Here is a 23552-nt window from a genome sequence, read left to right as displayed (position 1 = left end):
TCACTTTCTATGTACCGTGCTTCACAGCAGTGTTTTTACACAAATAAAAATGCTGTTTGTATTGTAGATGAAAGGTCCATGCATCTTTCTATCTGAGGTTGTGTCTTAAGAGTATCTACTGTTTCTAAATGTAGTGTTAAATTAACATGCTGTATATTACTGAAAGTGTTCTATGAAGTTACTACATATTTAAAGCTGGGGCTAGATAGCTTAGCATGTTGCTACGAATGTCACAACAGCAATTAAAACAGAGAAATCAATTAATTTCAGTAGAATCATTGTGACTGGTGGATTCACTCACAGGGGAGACATAAATACACATTTTTTTTGCCTTAAGTTGAAATTTAGTGAATTCTGACAAGGAAATTTCCACTGGTTATCGAAAGCTGTTTTTACTGAACATAAAAACAATTTTTTTCTGTTTTTTTTTTCTTTTTGTTTTGTAATTTTTTTCTGTTTATCGTGGTAATTTTTTTTCCTGAACGAGGAGACGAGATACTTCAAAATCTCGTGAGAAGCTCCCGCCTGGCACCTGCAAGTGACCCCTGCAAAACAGAAAAAATTACACCAAAAAACAGAAAAATAAATAAATTACTCCAAAAAACAGAAAAAATTACTCAGAAAAACAGGGCTTTTTTTATTTGTCAAATGAATGCAATACACTTCCGTAGTGTAGCACCATCACATTTTACTTTATTTTCCAATAAAAGGGGCATATGGTTATTTTCAAATAAAATGTGTGAACTTGTTTGTGAAACATTTTGCTAACTGTACAGAAACATTGCCTTTTCAACATACAGTGTAGTCTACTATACGCAGTGCTATATACTGTATTTACTGAGCATTCTTTAAAAATGATTCTGCCTTTTTTTTGGGTATGTCAATAATGACCATACAAATGTATTCACATACAGGGCACTCAACACTGTCACAATAGAGCCCGGTCTCATGAGTTCTGATGAGAGCGAGTCCCTGGATCACCAAGTTTACACTGTAGAGATGCCTATTTCACAAGACTCCTATATGAACTTATCAGTGCCTCCTGAGAGGCCGGGGCCTCCAGCATGTTGCTGAAACCCTAAATATATAAAACACTGAGCTTTCTTTTATGGTGTCTGACATATGTAAGAACAGGGTGTAAACCTACAACCTAGTTGCCAGAAAAAATGTTGTTGGCATTGTATGTTTATGCTAACCAAGGACATCTGCAGGATATCATGTAGCAGATGTGTTGAAAATGTATGTTTCTTTGTGTTTCAACAAGACTGTCATTAATGTCTGGTTATGTTTAAGCACATTTTTTGGCATGTTAAAATACCCAGTTTTGAGGGTCTAAGCTAGAAAAGCAGCGATGTCTACGTAAAAACCAACCGCTTTTTGTGCCACTATCCCTCTGACAGGTTGCTACAAAACATCCCACATTTGGAGCCTAGAAAGCAGATGGAAACACAGCAATGACTCTATAAATCACAACCTGTTTTTTTGGTCTTGAACAGCAGTCTGAGCTTGGCAGGGTTTGATGTGTCACACCATCCACCATCCCCTCCACCTGGTTTTTATAAAGGTACTCTGCCAACTTTTTTTTCTGACGACTGGTCAGTGTGAACCACCCAACACCTGCAGAAGAACCTGTAATCACATTTATGTTATCTTTGCTGATGATAAACAAAATAATAATCTAAACCTGACATTTCACCAGCTGGTCTGAATTCAAACTAGTGACTATGATCACTTGACATGTACAAGGAAAAATACACATACTAATGCAAACTACTTCAAAGCAATGCATCCCGTGACTGTTCTCTACAGTACTTACATATGTATTTGATTTTATAAAATATAAATATTTTGTGGCCAACTGGAAACCAAAGGAATTTCATCCTGAAAAGATAAATCCAGTATTTATGGTTTCTGTTATTGAGCCGAGCAGCTCATATACTAAGAAAACAGAACAAGAGAAGGAAGGATTTCTTGGTTTTGCACATTTTGCCCAAGTCTGCATACCTGTGCTCTTATTTCACTGCTAAACTAAACATTTTCTATGTCATTAAAGATTAAAGTGCAGGTTAGACTATTGTTTTTGAAATACATCTTTCTATATATCCCTCTTTTCTGTACTTTTACAGTATGTGTGGATCAGTGACTGATTGTTTGTGTCGTTCCTCTGGTGTTGAAATGCTGTTAACATTTTTTGCTTTAGTCTCAGTGTAAACACGTTCTGTCATGTTCAAACACCAGAAATGTTTTCCTCAATAAACAGCCCAGACAAATAATTAGGTTGTGGCTTGTTACTGTGTCACTTGACTTCTCTGCCTCTCTCTCTCTGAGTCATCTTTCTCAGAAGTGTGTTTCCAGTGCGGAGCTACAAGACTCGGCTGGATTTGAAGCTGGACTCATTCGCGGCTCGCTGACAGTGACAAACGGTAAGACTGGTTTCTTAACTGATTCACATTAACTACATGAGTCATATCCTACAGTGACTATACTCCTGCAGGATGGTGACATTTACAAGTAATTTGTGATTTTATATCTGATTGAATCAGATTTTGGGGACTTTTGCCAGTCTTTTATTCCCATCAGATTTAAATGTAAGTAAATAATGAGAGAAAATGCTACTTAACCAAAGTCTTCACTGTCAGGGGGGGGTTTACACTGTGATTTATATCTGATATTCTGTAGCTGTTGCTCAAAATACAACTCACTGGTATTTTCTGTTGGAAAAAAACATCTTTAATAACTCATTTTTGTTGCTCACTGCTTCTTAGAGTGTAAACGTGTACTTGAGGGCATCATTTCAAACTTTTCAAAATCACATTTTGCCATTTTCAGGTTGCTTTTCTTACTAAAGTCTGTCTGAACATTGTTTGGTAACTGTCCTACCACCACATAAGAAAAGAGCTCAGAGGATGTTGACATACATAACTGAGTCACCGTCAGTTATTACCATTCACAAAGCTATAACTTTAGGTCAGGTATCTATAGCGAAAACCTAATATGATTTTAGGGTAAGTGCATATCTAAAACAAATAAACAGTATTTTGCCAGTGGTAAAAGAAACATTCAAATATTTTACTTAAATAAAAGTAGCAATACCATGATGTAGAAATACTCTGTTTCAAGTGTTGCACTACAACATTTTACTCAAGTAAAAAGTAGGCCCCTCCCTTTTTTAAAAATCTAATCATAACTTAATCTGTAGTATTACATTGTGATATATTTGTTGATTAAATGACGTATTATTAATCTGAATCTCTGGGGTAACTTTGCTTTTCAACCTGTTGTCATCCAAACTAGTCAAATACCATAACTTGGTCAGTGAACCTAAATGTCAAAATATGACATGCTATAGGTAGCCTCCTTCGTCAGTTTTGGACGTTCTTGGATGGCGTCTGAATTGACGCTTGTCAGACGCATTGTGTCTTTTCAAAATACATTTCCATTTTCACAGGAAATGTACATTTTCTGCTCACTACATGCGTACACTCTTTTTCAAAATAATGTTACTACATAGTTAAAACACCTTGTTTTGAGGTTATTTCCTTAGATGTAGGCATATGTGTATATGTAGGCAACAACAGTCTGTGGTTAGTATGGTTATACTTACATCATGAGGAAGTTCCACATAGGAACTTCCAGACAGGGACTTCCTCACTCCTAATACTACAATTGTTGGTTAGAAACTGCCTCTGTGCGTTGGTATCTGATGCTGAGATCACTGACTAAGCGTTGGTATTTGACGAGTTCGGAATGAGAATGGGCTGACTTTCAGTTAGGTGAGGAGGAAACTCCACTTTCACAGAGATACCTTGTTGCAGAAGGCAAAATATATTGGATTCATGTTCAGTGTATTTTCAGACATATTTTAATGTTTGAAAAGAATTTTTTTTTTTTTTTTAAAAACCTATCAAACACTAACTTGGCAGCCACCCTGCAGTACCTCAGAGGAACCACCGGTCCTGGACCCCCTGTTAAAGACCCAGGGATTGGAGGAAGAATGTTGTAGCAGCAATAGAAATAACATGTAAAGTTCCTGCTTCAGTAGTATCTGAGTGTACATTCACCACAGCATTTCTTTGTGTGTGTCTCTTTATCATACCTGCAGAGCCACAGTTGGACTTTACATGCTAATATCCAGAGGGAAATGATCTTTTATCATTACAGGCAGATCCACTGGGGCAACTTTCCCACAGTAAATGGGCTTGCCTAGTTTATTCTTTGCAAAGATAATTGTAACTCTACGTCGATCACTGGACTCCCACGAGGCTGTTTTTTTTTTGTGACTTCCCACCCACTTGTGTGTGAAATCAAATGAACCCTCCCCTCCACACAGAGCCCTCAGTCTGAAGTCTAACAAAGCTTTGAGCTCACATGGTGCAAACAGACGGGACAGATAGATGAACAGACGCTGTAAGTATCCATCCAGCACTGCCTAACTGCTTGCATTATCTTTAACCTGTAAGGTAGCCTCAATCTGTATTCTTGATCAGTTGGATGTGTATCATCACAGCAGATTACACTAATATTACATAAACAGCTGAAGTGTCTCCTTAGTTTATCATTCTGTGTCTTATATTAGAATTAGCTTTTATATTAATGGGTTATTATTGCTGAGGCATGAACTTGTGAGCAGCATGTTATGTTGCAGCTGGTGGAACTGATTTAATTCCTTACTGCTGTGTACTTTCTGTAACATTTAACTGGCTATATATCATTTACTCATGCACTGTAGTCCTTTTTGTGGTCCATTTTTTAATCACTTGTGCCTAACTTGAGTATTTACATTTCATGCTCACTCCACTAAAATTCTTCTCCTGACTGGGATGTCATCAGCCTATTAAAGCTGGGGTAGGCAGTTTCATTTTGGCACCATTGGGCAAAAAATCTCAAACTGCGAGCATGTTGTAACTCAAGTGGACTGAAAGAAAACTATACCTCTGCCCCTCCTCTTGGCTCTGTTTTCATGCTTTAGAAAACCTAGGCCGTGACGGGAGACTTTGGCCGATCAAAGGTCAGTTCAGAGAAAGGGCGTTGTTATTGGCTGTTCTTCAAATGCACAGGTACATGCATGTCCTGTTGGTGAAAGCCAGATTTAATGGTGGAGAACCCTGCAGAAAAAGTAAATGTAGCCTAACAGAACTCTTGGTCTCAGCCTGGGGATCTCCAGGGGAATGTGATAGTTTATACTATCTGCACTTGTAGAAACTCTTTGCTCTTATCACTCTGCAGCGAGGCAGAATGAACTCACATTACTTATTTCAGTGACGCTACAACAGGGAGGAAGAGTTCGGGTCAGGACATCATATCCAGATGTTAACAATGATGTTATCACAGCACAATGACTAGCCTACAGTCACAAAATTATTTGCAGACTTTGGTGTCTTTAGATCTTTCTTCCCAAACTAGAGGATTTCATGTCTCCACATACAGTGTTTTCCAGTTTTGTTGCCAATTGTAGTTTTTCTGTTTCAGCTGTAAGACAAAGACAGCTTATTCCTTAACATTAAATCCAGACACTGGCACTGCAGTAACTTGTGACATTTCTGGCAGTTTTAAATCTGTTTTTCTTTTTGATTTTGTTGCTCAAGCAGAATTTTTAATGTTTGAGGACACAGTGGGATGAAAAATATATTTTCAAATTCCCTGGTTCTCATCTTAATTGTTCATGTATCTGTTATTACAGGTGGTATGTGTCAAAAACATAATTTTCTTTGAGTATTTTCTTATCAAAATTCCCCTTTACTGTTCTTGTAAAACACAGAAATATTTTTGATGACTCTTCTTTATCCAATCAAATGTGATATGTGGTGAAGGGTTAATCTTCGGGTCTGAGAAGCAAAGCTAATGTGGAAATGCTTTAAATCTGCATCCCTTCTAATGACCAACAGGGGGCGTCCAATTGTGTACAAGTACATGAGAAAATGACCCTACTTCTCACTTGATTTATTACCTCAGTAAATGTTTTCGTAATGAGTTCATGGTCTCAATCACTAGATTCAAGTCTTCTTCAGCACAGTATGATGTTCATTTTGTGAATTATGGTCCAATTTAGAGTTAAATAGATGATAAAGCAGGGTATGCTTAAGGGCGTGCTTACCTTGTGATCGACAAGTGGCTACCACTGCAGCGCTCTCTCAGTCAGATCCACCCCTCACTCCTCCACAGCTCCACCCTCTCATCCATATATGGTCACTTCTGGCTGCAAAAAAAATAAGACAGCAATGACCAAAATGGCAAATTTAAGGTTTCACAATGGTAGTCAACGAACCACTGGGTGACGTCAAGGTGGCAACTTCCACTTCTTTTATGCAGTCTATGATGGAGACACATTCTTCGTCATTTTTCCATCTCATTTATTTGTAATCTCTGCTGTCTAAAAAATTTTACAGCCTTTGGTCCTGTCCTGCTGTTATTACAGACATGTCTGAATTGTAACGTAACAGAAGCTAAAGAATTATCTGCCATTTCACTGTGACTTCAGGTGGAGTAGTTGAGTGCATGTACTTAGTGATTTTGCTCTGTGTATGCACACTGTTGCACAAGTATATCTGTGAATGTTTAAAATTTTAAAATGTCCTCCCTTACAGCTTCGTCTGATCATCATGGATGTCTCAGAGGAGGACTACTACTACTACCATGAAAACATCAGCTTCAACTTCAGCTACGACGACTACCCCGCCCTCTGTGAGAAGGGTGACGTCCGTTCCTTCGCAGCCCTCTTCCTCCCTATCATATATACTCTGTGTCTGGTGGTGGGACTGGCAGGAAACGGTTTAGTCGTGGCGGTCTATGCCTACCACAAACGCCTCAAGACCATGACGGACACCTTCCTGACTCACCTGGCTGTGGCTGACCTGCTCCTGCTCTTCACGCTACCCTTCTGGGCTGCTGATGCGGCGAGGGGCTGGGAGCTTGGGGTGGTCGTCTGTAAGATGGTGTCAGCTTGCTACACGGTCAACTTCACTTGCTGCATGCTGCTGCTGGCCTGCATCAGCCTGGACCGTTACCTGGCGTTAGCCAGGGTGCGAGGTGAAGACCAAAGAGGGCGGCTGCAGAGGATATTCAGCAGGAGACACTGCTGGAAGGTGTGTTTAGTTGTTTGGGCGACAGCTTTCATCCTTGGTCTCCCTGATTTGATACTCTCAGAGGTGGGATGGACATCTAATAGGAACGTCTGTCTGGCTGTCTACCCTCCATCGATGGCTGGAGGAGGTAAAGCTGCTCTGGAGATAGCAGAGGTGCTGCTGGGGTTCCTGCTTCCTCTCCTGGTGATGGTGATCTGCTACTGTAGCGTGGGCCAGGCACTAAAGGCCCTCCCTGTGGAGAGCAGAGGGAAGAAGTGGAAAACTCTACGTGTCCTTCTAATAGTAGTGGGTGTGTTTGTGGTCACTCAGCTGCCTTATAACGTGTTGAAGGTCTACCGAGCGATGGACTCAGTCTATGCCTTAGTGACCCACTGTGGGATGAGCAAAGTATTGGATCATGCCACTCAGGTGACAGAGAGCTTGGCCCTCACTCACTGCTGCCTCAACCCCATCCTTTACGCCTTCATGGGCTCGTCCTTCAAGCAGCACATGATGAAAGTGGCCAAGAAGTTTGGCGAGGAGAGAAGGAAGAGGAGGAAGAGGAGAGAAAATCCTGCAGAGGAGGAAGAGATGGAAATGTCATTTAACTCCCACAGTGCATCACAAGAGACAAACACATTCTCAATATGAGTGAGCACAGGAGTGTCATGCTAAAAGACATCTATATGAATCATTTTATTATAGTAGAAGAGCAGATACAGCAGCAGTAGAAGCATGCCTGACAATCATTAAGGTGTACAAATATTCCACTGATATTTTAACATGTAATTCTCTCCACATTAAAAACAGGAGGTTGTCAGCTGTATTTTCCTCCTCTAGTTTGTTAAAATGGCTTTTAGCAAAGTATTTGGTTTACTTATTAAGACCAAAGAATATTATATTGTTTTTGGTGTTTTTTTATGAATGAAAAAGGGACTTGGTTTTGTGTTTGGAGTGATGTTTTGTCAGATTCTATACCCTGGTCCAATGGAAACCTGGTCTCACTCCAACAATCACAAAGACAGCCTGTGGAATCCTGAAGGGACTGTTTTAAGGACAACCTAGCATGCTAGAATGTGTAGCATACTGTGCTAGTGACGTATGTCACATGGCGCTGCATTTGCATTACATTCAGTGTTGGGGAGTGATTAGTTACAGTTATTGAGACAAAATATGTGAGTAAATTACAGTTACCAATCAAAATGTTGATGATTACAACAGTGTTATATCCAAATACATATTTCATAATAAGCTTATATGTAAAAAAGTAACAGTCATTCTGTTACTTTGCACATTTTCGCCATGCAGGAATGTCTTTTTCTTTGCATAGCCTGTATCCAGACATTTTTCAGTTTTATTGCCAAGTTGTTTCAAAAGTAATCAATAAGTAACCAAATGTAATGAATCACATTACCTTAATAAAGTAATATCGTTACATTTCTTATGACATTCATAACAGGGTATCAAGTCATCTGTAACCTATCACATTTCGAAAGCAATCTTCCCAACACTGATTATGTCAGTAACAAATGTATTACTTTATGCCAAACCAAAATGTTTTTTCTATACCTAACCATGTGCTTTTGATGCCAAAACCTCAGTACCAAAGTAAACCTAATAACAAAGTTTTTTACCTATGTTCTGCGTGTAACAAGTTCCAACTGCTGTGAAAACGCAAGTTTATTCTGAAAAGACACGATGCATGTAACAAGTTTAAATTGACACATTGTCCTTCAACCTTCAAAACTGACGCTAGAGTGGCACCTGAAGAGTCACATTTTGACATTTAGCGCCACTGATCAAGTGGCAGTATTTGATGAGTTGGGAGTGAGAATGTGTTGTGAAAGCAATATTTTATTTCAACAGTATTTATTATAGTTAGCATGACAATGAATTCTTTAAACTCTGACTTACATTTGTTCCACAAGTTTAACAGAATCATAATCTATGAGGTGACAAACCTCCAGGATTTCACATGTGACATTTAACACTTTTCAAGCTGCCCACAAAGCAAACAAAAATAAGATAAATACTTGAACTTTATACTTTTCATTACACTATACAGCAACAGATGAAACAGAAGAAGTGAAGACAAGAAGAATAATGAGGTCAATTTTATAAACTAAATGGGCTGGAACTTTGTAATTGCAACTTGTTTGAAATAATGCTTGTTTTTATTGCAATCACCTTAGAAAAATATTCCTGATTAAGTTGATGTTACACATCTGCACAGCCTGTAAACCAGATGCACTACACATGCCTGCACCTCCAATATGAAGCAAAGAAGCATGATTTTCTATCTCTAATATTGCTCCACTTGACCTGTGTACATTTTAATCATGTGTTTTATTTCTCACCTCGCGTTGACTTCAAATTCCTGAATATTAAAAGATACCACATTTCACTTTGTTTACTCTGGTGGTGTTACTTGCAGTCTTGTGCCAAATCTACATCCAGTGGGATTTAACTCCCTTTTATGTGGAAAACCTCGGCTTTAATAGTTTCCTGAATTCCCCAGAACGTCTGAGGTGCATTTACTGCACATGGACGTCACAGTTTATCTCTGCAGCCGAGTGTGCACAACACGCTGGAAAACAGCTTCTAGTAACCTTTTTACGAGGTGATGAGCGTCACTCTCTTGACAGTTGCAAATCTTATTTTTTAATTGAGATGTTTTTCTCTAAGACTGAGTTAGCCCAGTGAGATCACTTAGAGAGGCAGAGAGAGGAGTTGTTGCGCACATTCAAATATTTAATCATTCACTTTTAAAAAGTCCAGTATTAGCACACTCCTATTTAGATAAACACAAGTCAGCGTTATTTTTGCTTGACCTTTGCAAACATATTGCAACATCCCCTTGTACAAAAGGCAAGTTTACAGTATTTGTGTAGCACCTTTCAACAACAAGGCAATTCAGAGTGCTTTAAATAAGACAGAAAGACATTTTTTAAAAGATATTTAAAAAAAGAAATCTAGATTTCTGGCACATCCAGTTATACCTACTCAGTGCTTGTGCGAGATCATAGTCACCAAGTGATATTTTATAAATCTGATTGTGGTTTGCATAACTGTTGTAAAATACTTTTCGTTTTCCACAATCTGAGCAGGTGGAAGAATGCAGATGTAGAACAGAAGAGGCCCCAGAACAAGAGCCTTGGGGGACTCCACGTAATTTTTGGATACTCAGATGTGTGATAAATAAAATAATAAATACAAAGCAGTCCCTGTTCTTCAAATAGGATTGAGACCAGATTAGTACTGTGCTGCAAAGTCCAATCAAGTTTCCAGTCTTTAATGTGGGAATAGTATAGTACTACTAGTATCTATTAAACAGTAGTCAATCAAGACCTTAAAGGGGAGCTATGCCCTATATGTTATTTCTATGGTTTAAGACAGTCAAAAAATATTAGTGAACATGAACAACTCTCTCCCAAATCCAAAAACTAGAGTGCTGAAACTCAAATTTACGATGTAATAGGATAAAAAATCTGGAGCTGCTCCACAGACAATAAAATGGGAAAGATGTTCTCAATGACCCAGGGGAATGTTCTGAGGATAATGGCACATTTTCTGCTTCAGACTGAGAACACTACAAGGGCATGAAGTTCATTTGGGAACAGAACAGGACAATCCGTGGTACAGGACCACGGGTGGAACAGGTGTGATGTTTTAATGACATGTTATGTGTGAAACCCACCGTGGGAGATTTAAAAAGTAGCAGTTAGCAGTTAGCGGCTAACCCAAAGAAGAAGAACAGCGGCCACAAATGTCTGCAAATTTGGAAAACAATGTCTAGGAGCTCCTTGGGCTCTGACCAGAGGTCGGGACCAGCTACCATATCACAAAGACAGTAAATGATTGTTGGGTAGAGGGAATCTCTTGCGCTTCAGCCCTTCCGCAATTGGAGGTCGGTGCTTCTCAGAACAGAACCATATAGATCAAAATAACCCCGTGGAGGAATCCACAAGAAAAGCACTTGAGCACTCAGATCACTTGTGATGAATTTATTAATGACTAACGTTTCAACGCCAACTGCGTCTTCATCAGAATCAAAAAGAAAACATAAGTAGAGTAAATGATTGTTATTGACAGGTTGATGCCAATGTTGCCAGTGGTACTGACGAATATATGTCACACTAGAGGCCAATGCTGATGTGTTACGTCATGCTGTCACACCTCGTTTGATTCTGCAAAGCTGCAATGCAGTGTATAATCACACACTGGAGCTGAATGATGCCACCGCCATTTTGTTCTGTGTAAAAATGCAAAGGAGGCTTAAAGAAGGGACTTCATAGAAGCTGTGTAGCGCTATCTCTATGTAAAATACCCTATGGCATCACAAGTTTGAGAATTCCTCTTCTGGTTTCTGGCTTTGAGAGAGAGTAGCTCCTGTTCCCAAACACTGAGGGAACTTTCCTAGGCCATGGAAAAAACACATTGGAATTCCTAATTTATTTATTAAACAAGAGCAGCCTGTGTGTGTGTGTGGTGTAGTTAAAAACCTGCCTGGAAAACCTCAGAACAACTTGTTAGGTGCCAAGTGGGTGTTGAAAAACAGCCTTCTCAATGATTTCCCTTAAAAATGGTAGGTTTGATTTGTGCTTAAATTGTTCATTAGTGAATTGTTTTTTATATCAACTTTTTAAGAGTGGCTTAGAGCTGCAGTTTTTAGAGTCTGTGGGAAACAGCCTGGGCGTAAAGTGTTCACTATGTGCAGAAGGTCTGATACCATGCAGTTGAAAACATTTTTGAAAAAACTTGCAGGTTTTCAGATGTTGCACAATTTCCTCCAAGATTTTATAGCTGGTTCAAATCAAGTTATGCTAAACAAATGTGCTATATGAATGCAAGGACAATAAAAACTCTGTATGTGATGTCAGGGAACTGACAAATAATGAAGCAGATTCATTGCATGACTTTGTGGATAAAAGTTCAGAGGTCACTGACACAGGGAAGTTCATCAGCAAATAAAACATCTTCTCCAATTGTGAATAAAACTAACACAGCACTACATAGTTTAAATATTTTTGAATTTTTTATTTTGTCTCAATGCATGCTGCAGTTTGTTGTCACATTAATCTCTGAGACTAAATGTAAACCCACTAAGTTCTCACTGGAATTTCACAAGTTCTAAATGTTTCTTTTCCACTGTAATGTTTTTCTTAGCTGCCTTCCTATATCCCACCTGGTACAAATCAAGTGATGCTGCAGGTCATACTCTGGCACGCATGCGGGCGCATCTGGAAACCATTTCACTGAGGTTTGCCATCTGTTAACTGTGCAAAACATTTAACTCGGCCAAAAAACAAAAAAGTGTTTCAACCTGGGGATCAGTTAGATAATGTGTGATTAACAAATGGTATGGTTTGAGACAACCTTGACACTCCCACAAGTCTTACATGATAAGTTTAAGAGGCTTCATGTTAAAATAGTTTGGAATTGTTTTCCTCAACTAGTTTCTTGAATCAAATTATGATCATTAGTTATCAGAAAAGCAAAGTTTGTAAATCAAGATGAAATCTGTTTATTGAAAAAACTTTAAAAAATGTGCAAATAAACAACAAAATGTAACAAAAACATGACTTCTTGTCGTGAAAGAAAACTATAAATATACAAAAAGGCCAATTATGGCTCTTAACATCTCATATTTTAATCACAAATATGGCTAATTCACTTCTTAAATTACAATTAAGGCACTCAACCAGCTTCAGTTTCAACAAACTAGAGCCAAGAATATTTTTTCTTAAATTAAAAAAAAAAAAAAAAAAAAAAGAGATTAGTTATTCAAATATATAACTCTTCATGCAAAACATTAAAAAAATTAGAGGCCTAAAATGGCAGTGACACAATAATTTAGAAATGAAATCTTTCTGGCATTTTTACATGAGAACAAAGTCAAGAAACGTAACCGAAACATTCACTCATTAAATACAATATGCCATTTATCAAATATAACTATAGCACTGGGTAGGTTTTTATACAATCACTTTCCATGAACAGAAAGTTACTCACATACCCTGAACGAGACCATCAACCCTGTATGTAATATTAGAAAGGAGCCAATACTGTGTTATTACCAGTTACTGTGAAGGCAAACACTGTCACAGTCCCAACCGTTCATACGCGGCAAATAGAGCAGTTGTCAAGTCCCAGATATCCACAGGATGTGGAACATTACAAAGATACAGACATGCAAAAGTGCAGTCGGAGGCTGAAGGATTTCTCCTGGCTTCTCATTTCTCTGCTACGTCGTAGATATTCACCCAGAAAATCAATAAAATGGACACACAATGTCTTGTGGTTACATAAATATCTCATGGTGAATTAGTTTACTTTGTTTTGTGTTGGCTGAAAGCATAAGGCCAGTGTGGTAAAGTGAAGCTGTCTGGCAGCCTGAATGTGTGTAAAGGTTTTTTTCTTTAAATAACAATAGTATAGTATAGTATCACTGTGCAATTATAACAAAAATGGGAAAAGGCATCTTTGAAGCGTCCTTACAGAGAGGCAAAAGTGCCTCCTGAGTACTGCAGAGGTGCTGTCAGTCATCAGTAGTTGAGGATTTGCACATCAAACAGGTCACACACTCCCTCATTGTCGTCCAGGTTGAAGCTGTAGTCTATTCCTGTGTGAGCATCAACAGAAAAACACACACTGTAAAACATGAACAAGACAAAGACAGGTAGACAGACTGCTTACAGATTTTAGCCATGCTAGCAGCACAGCTCTGTGAATGGCAACACTGGTCCATCAACCTTTTTGGTCCACACTAAAATGTCTCCTAAATTGTATTTTGGATTGCTGACAAATTTGATCTGTAGCAGTGTAGCTGGTCTTATTTTAAGTTGAACATTTATAAAGTGAGTAAAGCCAGGGTTTGAGATGCTTACCACCTGTGGACATCAGCTCATCAATCAGGTCGACAGCTTCTACAAGAGAAGTAAAAACACCATTTCATTTCACTGTTATTGACTGTGTAACAATTTCTAACCACTAAAGTTGGATAAAGTAGTATAGCAAAAACATTTATAAATTATTTAGCCATTTTCTGTCACCAGGTCAGATCCTAAAGCTTGTAAACAAAACTGTCAGTATAAACAAGCTCAGATGTCAGAACCATAACTGAAACCACTGTGAAACAAACATCTAACTGCCCCTGAGCTTCACTGCTGGATGCAATTACAGACTCAACAGTGTAGCTGGGTTCACATTCCTGTGCCTTACCCTCTCTGTCGTCCTTCATGTGGTCTCCAGCAGCGTTGAGCTTCAGCAGGCCGCTCACGTCCAGTACAGACTGGAACTCTGGGCCCCCTAGGTCCATCTGCTGCTGCTCCAACACTGCTGTGGACTGACTGTGACACTCTGCAGGGAGCATCGGAGGTGCAACAACAATACTTAGCTACGTAGTACAGTTTTGTTGGAAAATTGTTTGTGGATTATCTGTAATGTTACGGACTGGTGAAATCTGCACCCCAAACTGACTCAGTTTGCAGTCTGTGGACTTCTGTGTGGACATCTGTGGACATAATTCACGGAAGTTGTTTGCAGAAGTCCCTGTGGACTTGAATTGTGGATTTAACCAACCCTCAGGGTCTGAGATGGGTCTGCAAGTGTGCTTGACGTCACACATTTGGATTCAGCTAAAAGTTATGACATTTTCAGAAATGTGCTTCGTTACTTTAGATGAGAAGACCGATACTATATGATTGATAACAATATTATGCTACATCCAGCAGCTGGTTAGCTGATCAAAGCAAAAGACTCCAGGAAGTAATTGTGCCTGGCCAAGAAATAATCCCAAATATAACCCCTTTATATCCAAATTATTTTTAAATGACCACAAAGAGATGCAAAGGAACTGCAAAGAGACAAAAAAATACAAAAAGAGGCAAAACCATCACATAGTCTGTATTTCTTCTCCTGTGCAGGAGGGGTGGTGGGGCCTTTTGCATATCTATGCCCAAGGGGCCCCACTATCTTACAATCGGCCCCTGACGGTATATTTGGTTAGTCAGAGTTCCCAGCATTATGGTGTCTAACTGGAAGGAAGGTCAGACTGAGTTTCACTTTGACTGGGTGACTCAGTTTGCACGTTGGCCAGTTTTCCTGACTCAGCCTTTTATTCATATTTCTATGTAATCATTTTTGCTTATTCGTATATATAGACTTTTAACTTAGAAACCTGGATCCGGATGAGGAAGTGGTTTGTCTTTAACCAACACTGGAAGTTTATTCTATGTTTAGTCTGTTCCCATGATACGATGGGGGACAGATACAAATGCAAAAACTACAGAAACAAGGCAATGCAGGGTGTCATGTGTGATATGTATACAAAATGTCTCTGCTGCAGCATTACAGTGCTGCAAATCTGCTGCCCCATGTCTTACTAATGACCATTTTTTAACATAAGTTTGTAGATGTTTTTCCTTACAGTCCAGACAACCTTTAGTTCTGGTTTATTTTAACTGTACAATGTAAAATCAACTTCTTGAAACTTTAACCTTGATTGAGTAAGGCAAGCCATTATGACTGACACAGTGTCAGTTACATTATGATCACATGGTATTACAGATGCAAGCAGTCCTTTTTTTGAACTTATCGTGCTCTTGCAAGTCAGGACAAGCTGACATCTGATATTCCTGGGTCAGATGATAACAAAACTTTTAAGCAATATTCAACCAAATTCACACGATTCTTGTCTTAACGGCAATGCACTACTTTCAGTTCTTGGACATGGGGGCGTCTTTGAATGCAACACACTTCAACAACAAGGAGATCATCACATATTTCCAAGCTGCTGAGTAGATAAGAGTAGAGTTACACTTAAAAGGAGATCAGCTAATGGCTTTAGGAGTTGGAAATTCAACCTGACAGATTAAAATGAATAATGTCTTTGATGCCAAGTACTCATTAGCTGTGTCCAAATGGTGCAGTCAGATCAAAACTAGCTTCCCATTCATTTGTGGAACGAGGGCGAGACACACACTTGTGGGTCTGTTGTATTACTTTGCTGCATTCGTTTTGGTTGGGTGGCAAGGCAACTGAGTCTAAATGTCTAGTGGGCTTGTTTCAGCAGGCAATATCATCAGTACCACACTGGTCTTTCTGCTTTCATTTAACTGAGACATCCATCACTGTGACATCCAACACTATGATAAGACACAAGACAAAAAGTGAAACTGACAAAACAATTAGGAGGAACTTAATCTTAATGTCCTCTGACTCATGGGGTGGAGGATGTTATTTCAGAGAGATTGTGATGGAGGATTTTCGAAAGAAAAATTAAACCTCTCTGTTTATTCACTATGTAAGTGATACTATTTTTGATGGGGGTGTTTTTTTTTGCTATTGTTATAATGTGTGGACTGTAATGTGGCCTTAAACCAATGTTTTATTCATTTTTATAAGCTATTGAAGCTGAGGCTGGCTTTATTCATTTAATACCTACTATCAATAAGCCTCTATTGCATGTGTTGAATGTTTCTCTGCTTAAAATATAAAAATCTGCTTGTAAAGCCAAGTTCTCGTCTGTTAAATTTTGTTCACTACGGTCTAAAACAAGCAACTTCATGTGGTGGTTTTCTAGGGGAACTTAATGAGCATTAAAATTCTCAAAGTCCCTGTCCTTACCCATCTGCACATCAGGAGGGGTGGATGATGGCGTCAGCACTTCATCATGCTCTGGCAGCACCATCTGGTGGTCTGAGCACAGAGAGTCCTGGCTGCAGTACGAGCAGGCGCTGTTGGAGGTGGAGTACACGGACGTTGAGAGAGGGAACCTCTGTAGGCTGGCGGGGGTGCTGGGTGGAGTTGGCATTGGACAGATGTCATCAGTGGGTGGCAAAGAGAAGACCACAGGTATTGTGGAGTGTGGATCCCTGTTGATGAGCAGGACCTGGATGGGAGCCGAGTGGCTGTGTAGATTCACCTGGTACTTCTTCTGACCAGTCTGGCCCTGCGGCTCAGCAGCATGGAGATAATGTTAGCATCATTACAACAGCTATAATCTAAACACAAAATGGATCACATGACTACTTGAATGCTAAAGAGGACACTTTACTCTACGGGGCATCATTCAGCTCATTTTCTGGTTTTATTAAGGCAACTACTGTTCTCACTCGTTTTCACAGTGCAGCTTTTATTTCCCTCAGTAGGTGGTCAAAACAGAGAGTGAACACTGGACTTAAACTCAACGGATGGCCAGAAAGTCAAGTCAAAATGAATGATAATGTTGCTCCGTAACTACTGGATGTTTGAATGGGCAACTTTTCGTAACAAGTTCTGCTTATAAACTGAAAAGGTGATAGTACGACAGTGTTGTGTTCACAACTTGTTTCTGCTGCCCCCAAGTGGCGGCAGGATTAATACCGGCACAGATGAGTACAGTCATCATTCGGACCAGGTTGTTAATGAATGGAAGCTAAGGCACAGCACCTCTGGTCTCACTCAAGTTATTAAAGGGAGGCTTTTGTACTTTTGAACCTCGATATTCCCATATTTTTATGTCTAATTGGAAACAAAATTCTTTGAAATTGGACCTGTACTGAGGGAAATTGTGACAGCTGCTGCAGCAAAACAAGCTGCAACATAATCCCTACAGGCAATTGTACAATTCATGTAAAAGTGCTTGTGTTTGTCACTGACAGGCCCAGGTTGTTTTTAGAAGAGTCTGACAACATTACAGAAAAGACCCTACAAAGAAACTGAATATTTTTCCTTACCTTTCCCTGATCTGGTCCGTTTGACTATGTGTATAACTAAGCCTTGCTCAAGGAAAAGTCTCTGATATATTTTCCACATTGCCAAAATCAGCAAAATATTCAGCAACAACACTGAAAATCTCTTAGATAACACTAAGCTATCCTTTCTAACACAACAAACCTTTCCTGGCACTCCTCTCTTTATCTCTCACTAACATTTCCACTGTTGCTTTTTTACTGCAATGAGTCACCTCTTGCAAGATTTCAGACCTTCTCCTTGAGCGAGGCTTAGTCACAATAACAAACAGAAGATACAGAAAAACGTTTCGTTTCTCTGGAGGGACCTGTTCATGATGTTATCAGACACTTAAAATAACAATCTGAGCCTGTCAGTGGCAAAAACAAGCACTTCTAGTGGACTTAAATTAATGGTACACAATTGCCCATAGGGATTACACTGCAGTCTTGTCACGGTCTCTCTCAATACTGGGCCAGTGTCATAAATTGTTGTCTCCATTACTCACTTAGATGAAAAAACATGGGAAAATAGATTTTAGGTTAAATAATACCAAAGTTTCTGTTTAACTTCAACTCCAGGCGATACATGCTAAGCAGCCAAGTGTGCTGAGAACTCTGTGCCTTACTAGCAAGATTGTTGCCTATATTCAGTTAGACTTCACGTGCTACAAGAAACTTACTATTCCATTAGCCTGCTTTCCTAAAATGTATAATGTCTATAAGAGAAAACTTGTCCTCCTGGTGACTATTACAGAAGTCCATGTATCCCGACCACCAATGAAAGCTTGTAAGACGAACCATGTCAGGTAGAGGTACCTCAAGCTGGGTACCAGCAGGAGCCACGACAGCAAGGACAGTGTCTCCGTTGAAGGCACTGCAGATGTCTTCATGTGTGACAAATTTATAAGTGGAGAGGTGTTAAGAAAAATAAGAGCAGGATTACTTCTAGGAGGGAAATGGAGACAATAAACTGGAAAAACAAGACTGTGAGCATTGTGCAAGTCAGGATTAGCCTGGCTGTGATTTCACAGGAGACTGACAATAGCAATTAGATTTATAATCCCCCCTTTATAGTATTTTCTCTGTTCAATAAGCAAACAATGTTAAAAGGATCAAGTGGAGATTTCTTTCCTCTGAAATTAATAAAATGGGCCCCATGAGGACTAGAATTACAAACTGTAGAAAGAGACAAATACAAATCAAGATCAATGACATCAAACATGGAGCTCCAGTAGTAAATGTTTTAAACACTTAAGGTCAGTTGAACAGTAAGCTGCTTTTTGTAGAAAATGGTGATGTATCTGCTTTTAATTTGTCTGACATTCTTTGTTCATGCAAAATTACAGTTTGTGTACTCAATATTAGAGAGTGAAAAAAAGGGAATATGCAAATCCACTGACCTGAATTACAGCAAACAAAAACTGAACAGCCTTAGAATAAGAACAAGCAAACCATCTCTCTTTAATGCCAGGCATAAAAGGATATGTGCTAGTGATGGGGTCATGGTTAAGGTGTTTGATGATCTCCTCTAGCCATGCCTTCTGGTTGTCCAGCTCTTTCTCTTGGGCCTCCAGCTCAGAGATTTGGGCTTTCAAACCCTTCACCTGGTCCAGCACCTCCTGAGTTTGGCTGCCTGAGTTCTCCCCCCTAAAAGAAGAAATCAGATCAGAGAAGAAAGAGAAGAAAGACTGAGGTATGAGCACCAGTCCTATACAAGTAATGCTTTTCTCCATTTTCTCAGGTTAACAGCTTCAACTTAAAATTAACTTTGGCTGCCAACAGCATAAAAAATGTTGGCATTCACCAGCTACTGAGCCAAGGGTGAGGGAGGAAGATGCTACTTTTCATGTACAAAGCACAGGGAGTGCTCTAAAATATTTCCCATTGACAGGAGTTCAAAGATATTAAAGGCAACTGCTTACAAATATTTCACCGATTCAAAAATCTGAAATTAATTTTTGCAAACCTCCACTGGATTATGTTCTTGTTTTTCTTCTCGATCAACCCCACTCCTTCCAGTACGTTGGTGATGTCGTATATCCTCCTCTTCTGCTTCACTGCCAAGCTGTCTGCAGCCTGTTAATTCAAACAGACATTTCCATAAAGGGTCTTATTGAGTGGCAGCTTAATATGAACTCTTGTTGAGAAAAAAACATCACAGACACTTTTACCAGGCTTCAACAGGAGACACAAAATTTCTGTGACAAAAATTTCTGGGGGAAAAAAAGAGAAAGAGACGCGAACAAAGCCAACAAATGAAGGATTTGGCCAAATTAAGCTGCACAAACAGAAAATAAAACCCCCTTGGCAGAAGAGGACAGTTATACAATAGCAGAGAAGGAAGGAGGAGGGAAAGGGTCTAAGGAGCCTGCTGTGTAAACATTACCCGGCTTTGGCGCGCAAGAAGGGAGGGAAACTACTTATCAGTGTGATGAAAAGAAGTAGATTTGTGGAAGACACTTCAAATAGGTCTGGCAAGGATGCATCTACAATGTAAACCCTGAGGGCAGCTGATGATACAACAAAGTTTACGACAACCTTGATGTTTGAGGGCCAGGGGTTTGAAAAGTTCACTGTTCACTGATAGCCATAAGAAAAATTATTTGAAAGATGGTAGAAAGCAAAATTGTACAGAGGAACATGAGCACATATATTACAAATACTACAGACTATGTCCTTCTCTGTTATCAAGTCTATAAAACATCAGAAAGCTGTGTTCATCCCAGTTTCTCACAGTCCAAGTAGACATCTTCAGCTGTCCAACACATAAGGATATTTAGTTTACAAAATGATAAAATAGAGGAAAGCAGCAACTTCTTACACTGGAGAAGCTAGAAGCAGAGTTTTAGTATTTTGGGTTCAAAAAAATACTCAATAGAATTAAATATCAGAATAGTTCCTGATTAATTTCCTGTCAGTCTACTATTTGTTGCAGCGCTAACTGGCATGATGACTGTAAAGGAGATGGTGCTTAACTATTGGTTCTCAGTGTGGAGGTCTGGGCATCCAGGAGGTTTAGACTAATCTAAAAATCACTGTGGAAATGGGGAAAACAGAAAAAGTAGACTAGGTTTACTTTTTTTTTTAGATATTCCTCTTAATCTTTGTATTTTTCCCCATATGTTAATAGCTGTAAAACTTCGATTAAAATCCTAGCCCCAATTAAACACCTAGTCCCTTTTATTGGCTTTTATATGACAAATAAACACCTGTCTCAATTAGACGCCTGGTGTGGCTGCCAAGCGGTTTTATTTTATATTTATAGAAGTTCTTTGGATGTTGGCTACTTCAAATTATGTGTCCATTCCTCGATTACCCTGTAATTTATTCATACTCCTTTAGTCTGTTACTGTCCTAAAATCAAAATAATCCAATGGATTTTTCATAAAAATGAATCCAAGTTGTGAGTATTGTTTTAACAGGATAAAGTGGTGTGTAGGTATGCTGGGTGCCATAATCATCGAGTGCCATAAATCTCTCTCTGATGCATCGTCCGTCAGATCTGATGAATGATTCATAATTGTTATTTTATCCAAAGACTATTTTTTATACAAGTAACAATTACACCAGTTGAAATAAACAGTTTGATTGCATTTCCTGATCTTTGCTGTACAACAGTTTGGTGTGAAAGGAATAAAGCCTGTCCCATATAGACGCCTGTCCCAAATATAGGCCTGTTGATTTCAGTGATTTAAGCAAATAGTAGCCTGGGCTACTAAATTAAGTTTTACAGTATTTTATCATTACTACTGTGTTTACAGTTTAACCTGGGCCCTAAAAATAAAAAATAAAACAATGCATCATGTTTTTGCTACCCTTGTAATAACCCATAGATATATGCAAGCTGTGGCACTAATAGGACTTTTTATAAGTCTAAATCAACATCAGCAATTGTATTTTACTGATTGGGCTTATTATATTTGGTTATTTCTAAATAAGCTCCATCATATATGTAGTTATACATTCATTTATGATAAAAATGATCTCAAATGGGACTCTATGTCTGTGGTGCTGGTCTGCTTCAAAGGGGAGAGATCAATAATCCGAGAATACCGTTTGTGGGACCCCTGGCCTCACTTTAAGGTATAGTATAAACTGGTTTATTTCCATTAACAATCTGACAACAAACTGGCAACCACAAATACCCTCAAACAGATAACGTTACAGCGTTTACTGCTTGTGAGTGTGTGTTACTGAACCCATAAACGAAGGGGTAATGGCGGCTCGCTAGTCCACCTGTTAACCAAATCAATGCACCTGACTGGCTCCGTTTATGACTGACAGTTCTTTGTTCCCAAGGTGGCACTACACAACACCGAGTAATTCCCCCCAAAACATCCCAGAAACAACAACACTGAGCCGGCTGCTGTCGCCGTTTCACTGACCACTTTCAAATCAAGGACGCCATCCTTCGCTTCTTGTAGCAAACTGACAAACTTCATCGTGAGGAGCCCCAAACTTTTCTCATGGCGGCTTGGTGTCGAGCGTACAGTCTCCGTCGTCTCAAACTCCATCTTCTTTCTATAAAACAGAGTCTTACTTATTCTAAGTCAGCTGTCTGTCTTAACTACAAATAACTAGTATTTCTTTCTGACATACCGCCTCTGTTACCTCAACGGGACGACGGCAGTACCTGTGGGGTTTTTAAATCAACGGACGTTACGTTGGGTTAGAGTTGCCATGGCAACCCTTGTCCTGCTCGTGCCCCCCCCTCCCCTCCCCTCCCTGTCAGTGATGCTCCTCCTAAACCAGAACCTAGCCCCGCCCCCCTCTTTTCAACGGGACAGACAACGTGATCAGATACTGATCAATCAATACTCATATGTTGTCCCGTCTCTTGCATTTTTTTTGGCAAGATGTCTGTTCTTTTATTTCCCAGTAAATTGATGTTAAATTTTCTCTTTCTTACGAATGTATTGTGTTCATGTTGTTTATTAATTAAATGTTAAATTAAAAGAAAAAATGGCAGACAAAAGAAACTGAGCTAAATTTGTCCATTCTCTGTGCTCACAATTAATTTCTTCGTATATGGCAACAATAATACATCATACAGTTATCTAAAAATCTACTTATTTAATCAGTTTTTGTCTTTTTCTAAAAAAAAAAAAAAAAAATCATTTTTTTTGGATTCTGTCTTTTATTTATTTACTTTCATGTTTCATTTGTGATGCACTTTGTATGGCAAATTCATAGATGAAATATGCTCTATAAATACATTTCTATTATCATTTCCCATAAAACCTTTAGTAAAGTAGATCCAAGAGATAACACCAACAGACTGTTTATCACGTCAGGACTATTGAAACTTAAAGTTGATTTATGGACACTGTTAATTATGTATTAAACAAAATTCTGAGTGTTACCAGAACACTTGCAAAAATTGTCTGTTTTTATTTCAGAGGATAACCGGCAGAAGAAAATTTCACTTCAAGCACCAGTTTGCACGGACTACATTAAAAAAGATGTGTATTTTGGTGGTGGGCGTTAAACTGTGGAATTGTGTAAATATGTTTTGAGTTGAAGAAAGTCTATAAAGAAAGAAAAATTGGACTATATGAAGTTGTCCCCTTGTTGAAGGGGACATTGTGCCTGGCTTCTGATTCTTCTGTTTATTTTCCTAAGTTACTGTTAAGTATTGGGGAATAACTGTAACTGATAGACCATATATTTCTTATGATTATTTGTGTTTTGAAAGACCTTTTTGGTCATGGATTATATAATAGATTTTTTTTTTTTTTTATGTGACGTTGCTGCGTAAGGACATGAGCGGAACACA

At 38.9% G+C, this 23552-nt stretch overlaps 2 protein-coding genes across 4 annotated transcripts; one reads left to right on the top strand and one right to left on the bottom strand.

Annotated features, from left to right (window-relative positions):
- The first annotated feature begins 2294 nt into the window (after positions 1 to 2294).
- ackr4a (atypical chemokine receptor 4a) lies at positions 2295 to 9463 on the top strand. 2 transcript variants are annotated; one of them, XM_050032401.1, is made up of 3 exons: positions 2409 to 2423; positions 4331 to 4407; positions 6585 to 9463. In XM_050032401.1, exon 3 carries the CDS (start codon positions 6600 to 6602, stop codon positions 7710 to 7712), a length of 1113 nt encoding a protein of 370 aa, XP_049888358.1. In that variant the 5' UTR covers positions 2409 to 2423; positions 4331 to 4407; positions 6585 to 6599; the 3' UTR covers positions 7713 to 9463. The 2 variants fall into 2 exon arrangements, with proteins under 2 accessions (XP_049888359.1, XP_049888358.1); XM_050032402.1 differs by lacking the exon at positions 4331 to 4407 and having other exon boundaries at positions 2295 to 2423.
- A 2788-nt stretch (positions 9464 to 12251) lies between these two features.
- On the bottom strand, positions 12252 to 22437 carry LOC126382643 (transcription factor E2F5-like). 2 transcript variants are annotated; one of them, XM_050032634.1, is made up of 8 exons: positions 22162 to 22437; positions 19743 to 19852; positions 19265 to 19423; positions 18575 to 18686; positions 16689 to 17013; positions 14283 to 14420; positions 13949 to 13987; positions 12252 to 13683 (listed from the first exon to the last, which is right to left on the bottom strand). In XM_050032634.1, the coding sequence occupies exons 1-8, from the start codon at positions 22288 to 22290 to the stop codon at positions 13607 to 13609; spliced, it is 1089 nt and encodes a 362-aa protein (XP_049888591.1). In that variant the 5' UTR covers positions 22291 to 22437; the 3' UTR covers positions 12252 to 13606. The 2 variants fall into 2 exon arrangements, with proteins under 2 accessions (XP_049888591.1, XP_049888592.1); XM_050032635.1 differs by having other exon boundaries at positions 18593 to 18686.
- Between the last annotated feature and the right edge of the window lie 1115 nt (positions 22438 to 23552).

The sequence above is a fragment of the Epinephelus moara genome, chromosome 21 (genome assembly GCF_006386435.1).
Source record: "Epinephelus moara isolate mb chromosome 21, YSFRI_EMoa_1.0, whole genome shotgun sequence".
In the NCBI taxonomy this organism is placed as follows: domain Eukaryota; kingdom Metazoa; phylum Chordata; class Actinopteri; order Perciformes; family Serranidae; genus Epinephelus; species Epinephelus moara.
Note: the sequence above shows the minus strand (reverse complement) of the source record. Positions and strands in the feature narration are given on the sequence as shown.

What these genes read in the sequence shown, in the direction of transcription:
- ackr4a (XM_050032402.1), top strand. Translation starts at nt 6,600, where the DNA reads ATGGATGTCTCAGAGGAGGACTACTACTACTACCATGAAAACATCAGC.
- LOC126382643 (XM_050032634.1), bottom strand. Translation starts at nt 22,290, where the DNA reads ATGGAGTTTGAGACGACGGAGACTGTACGCTCGACACCAAGCCGCCAT. An exon ending in CCCTCCTGATGTGCAGATGG is followed by an intron (nt 14,421 to 16,688) that starts GTAAGGACAGGG and finishes TGCTCCCTGCAG; the next exon opens with AGTGTCACAGTCAGTCCACA. An exon ending in CATGAAGGACGACAGAGAGG is followed by an intron (nt 13,988 to 14,282) that starts GTAAGGCACAGG and finishes CTTCTCTTGTAG; the next exon opens with AAGCTGTCGACCTGATTGAT.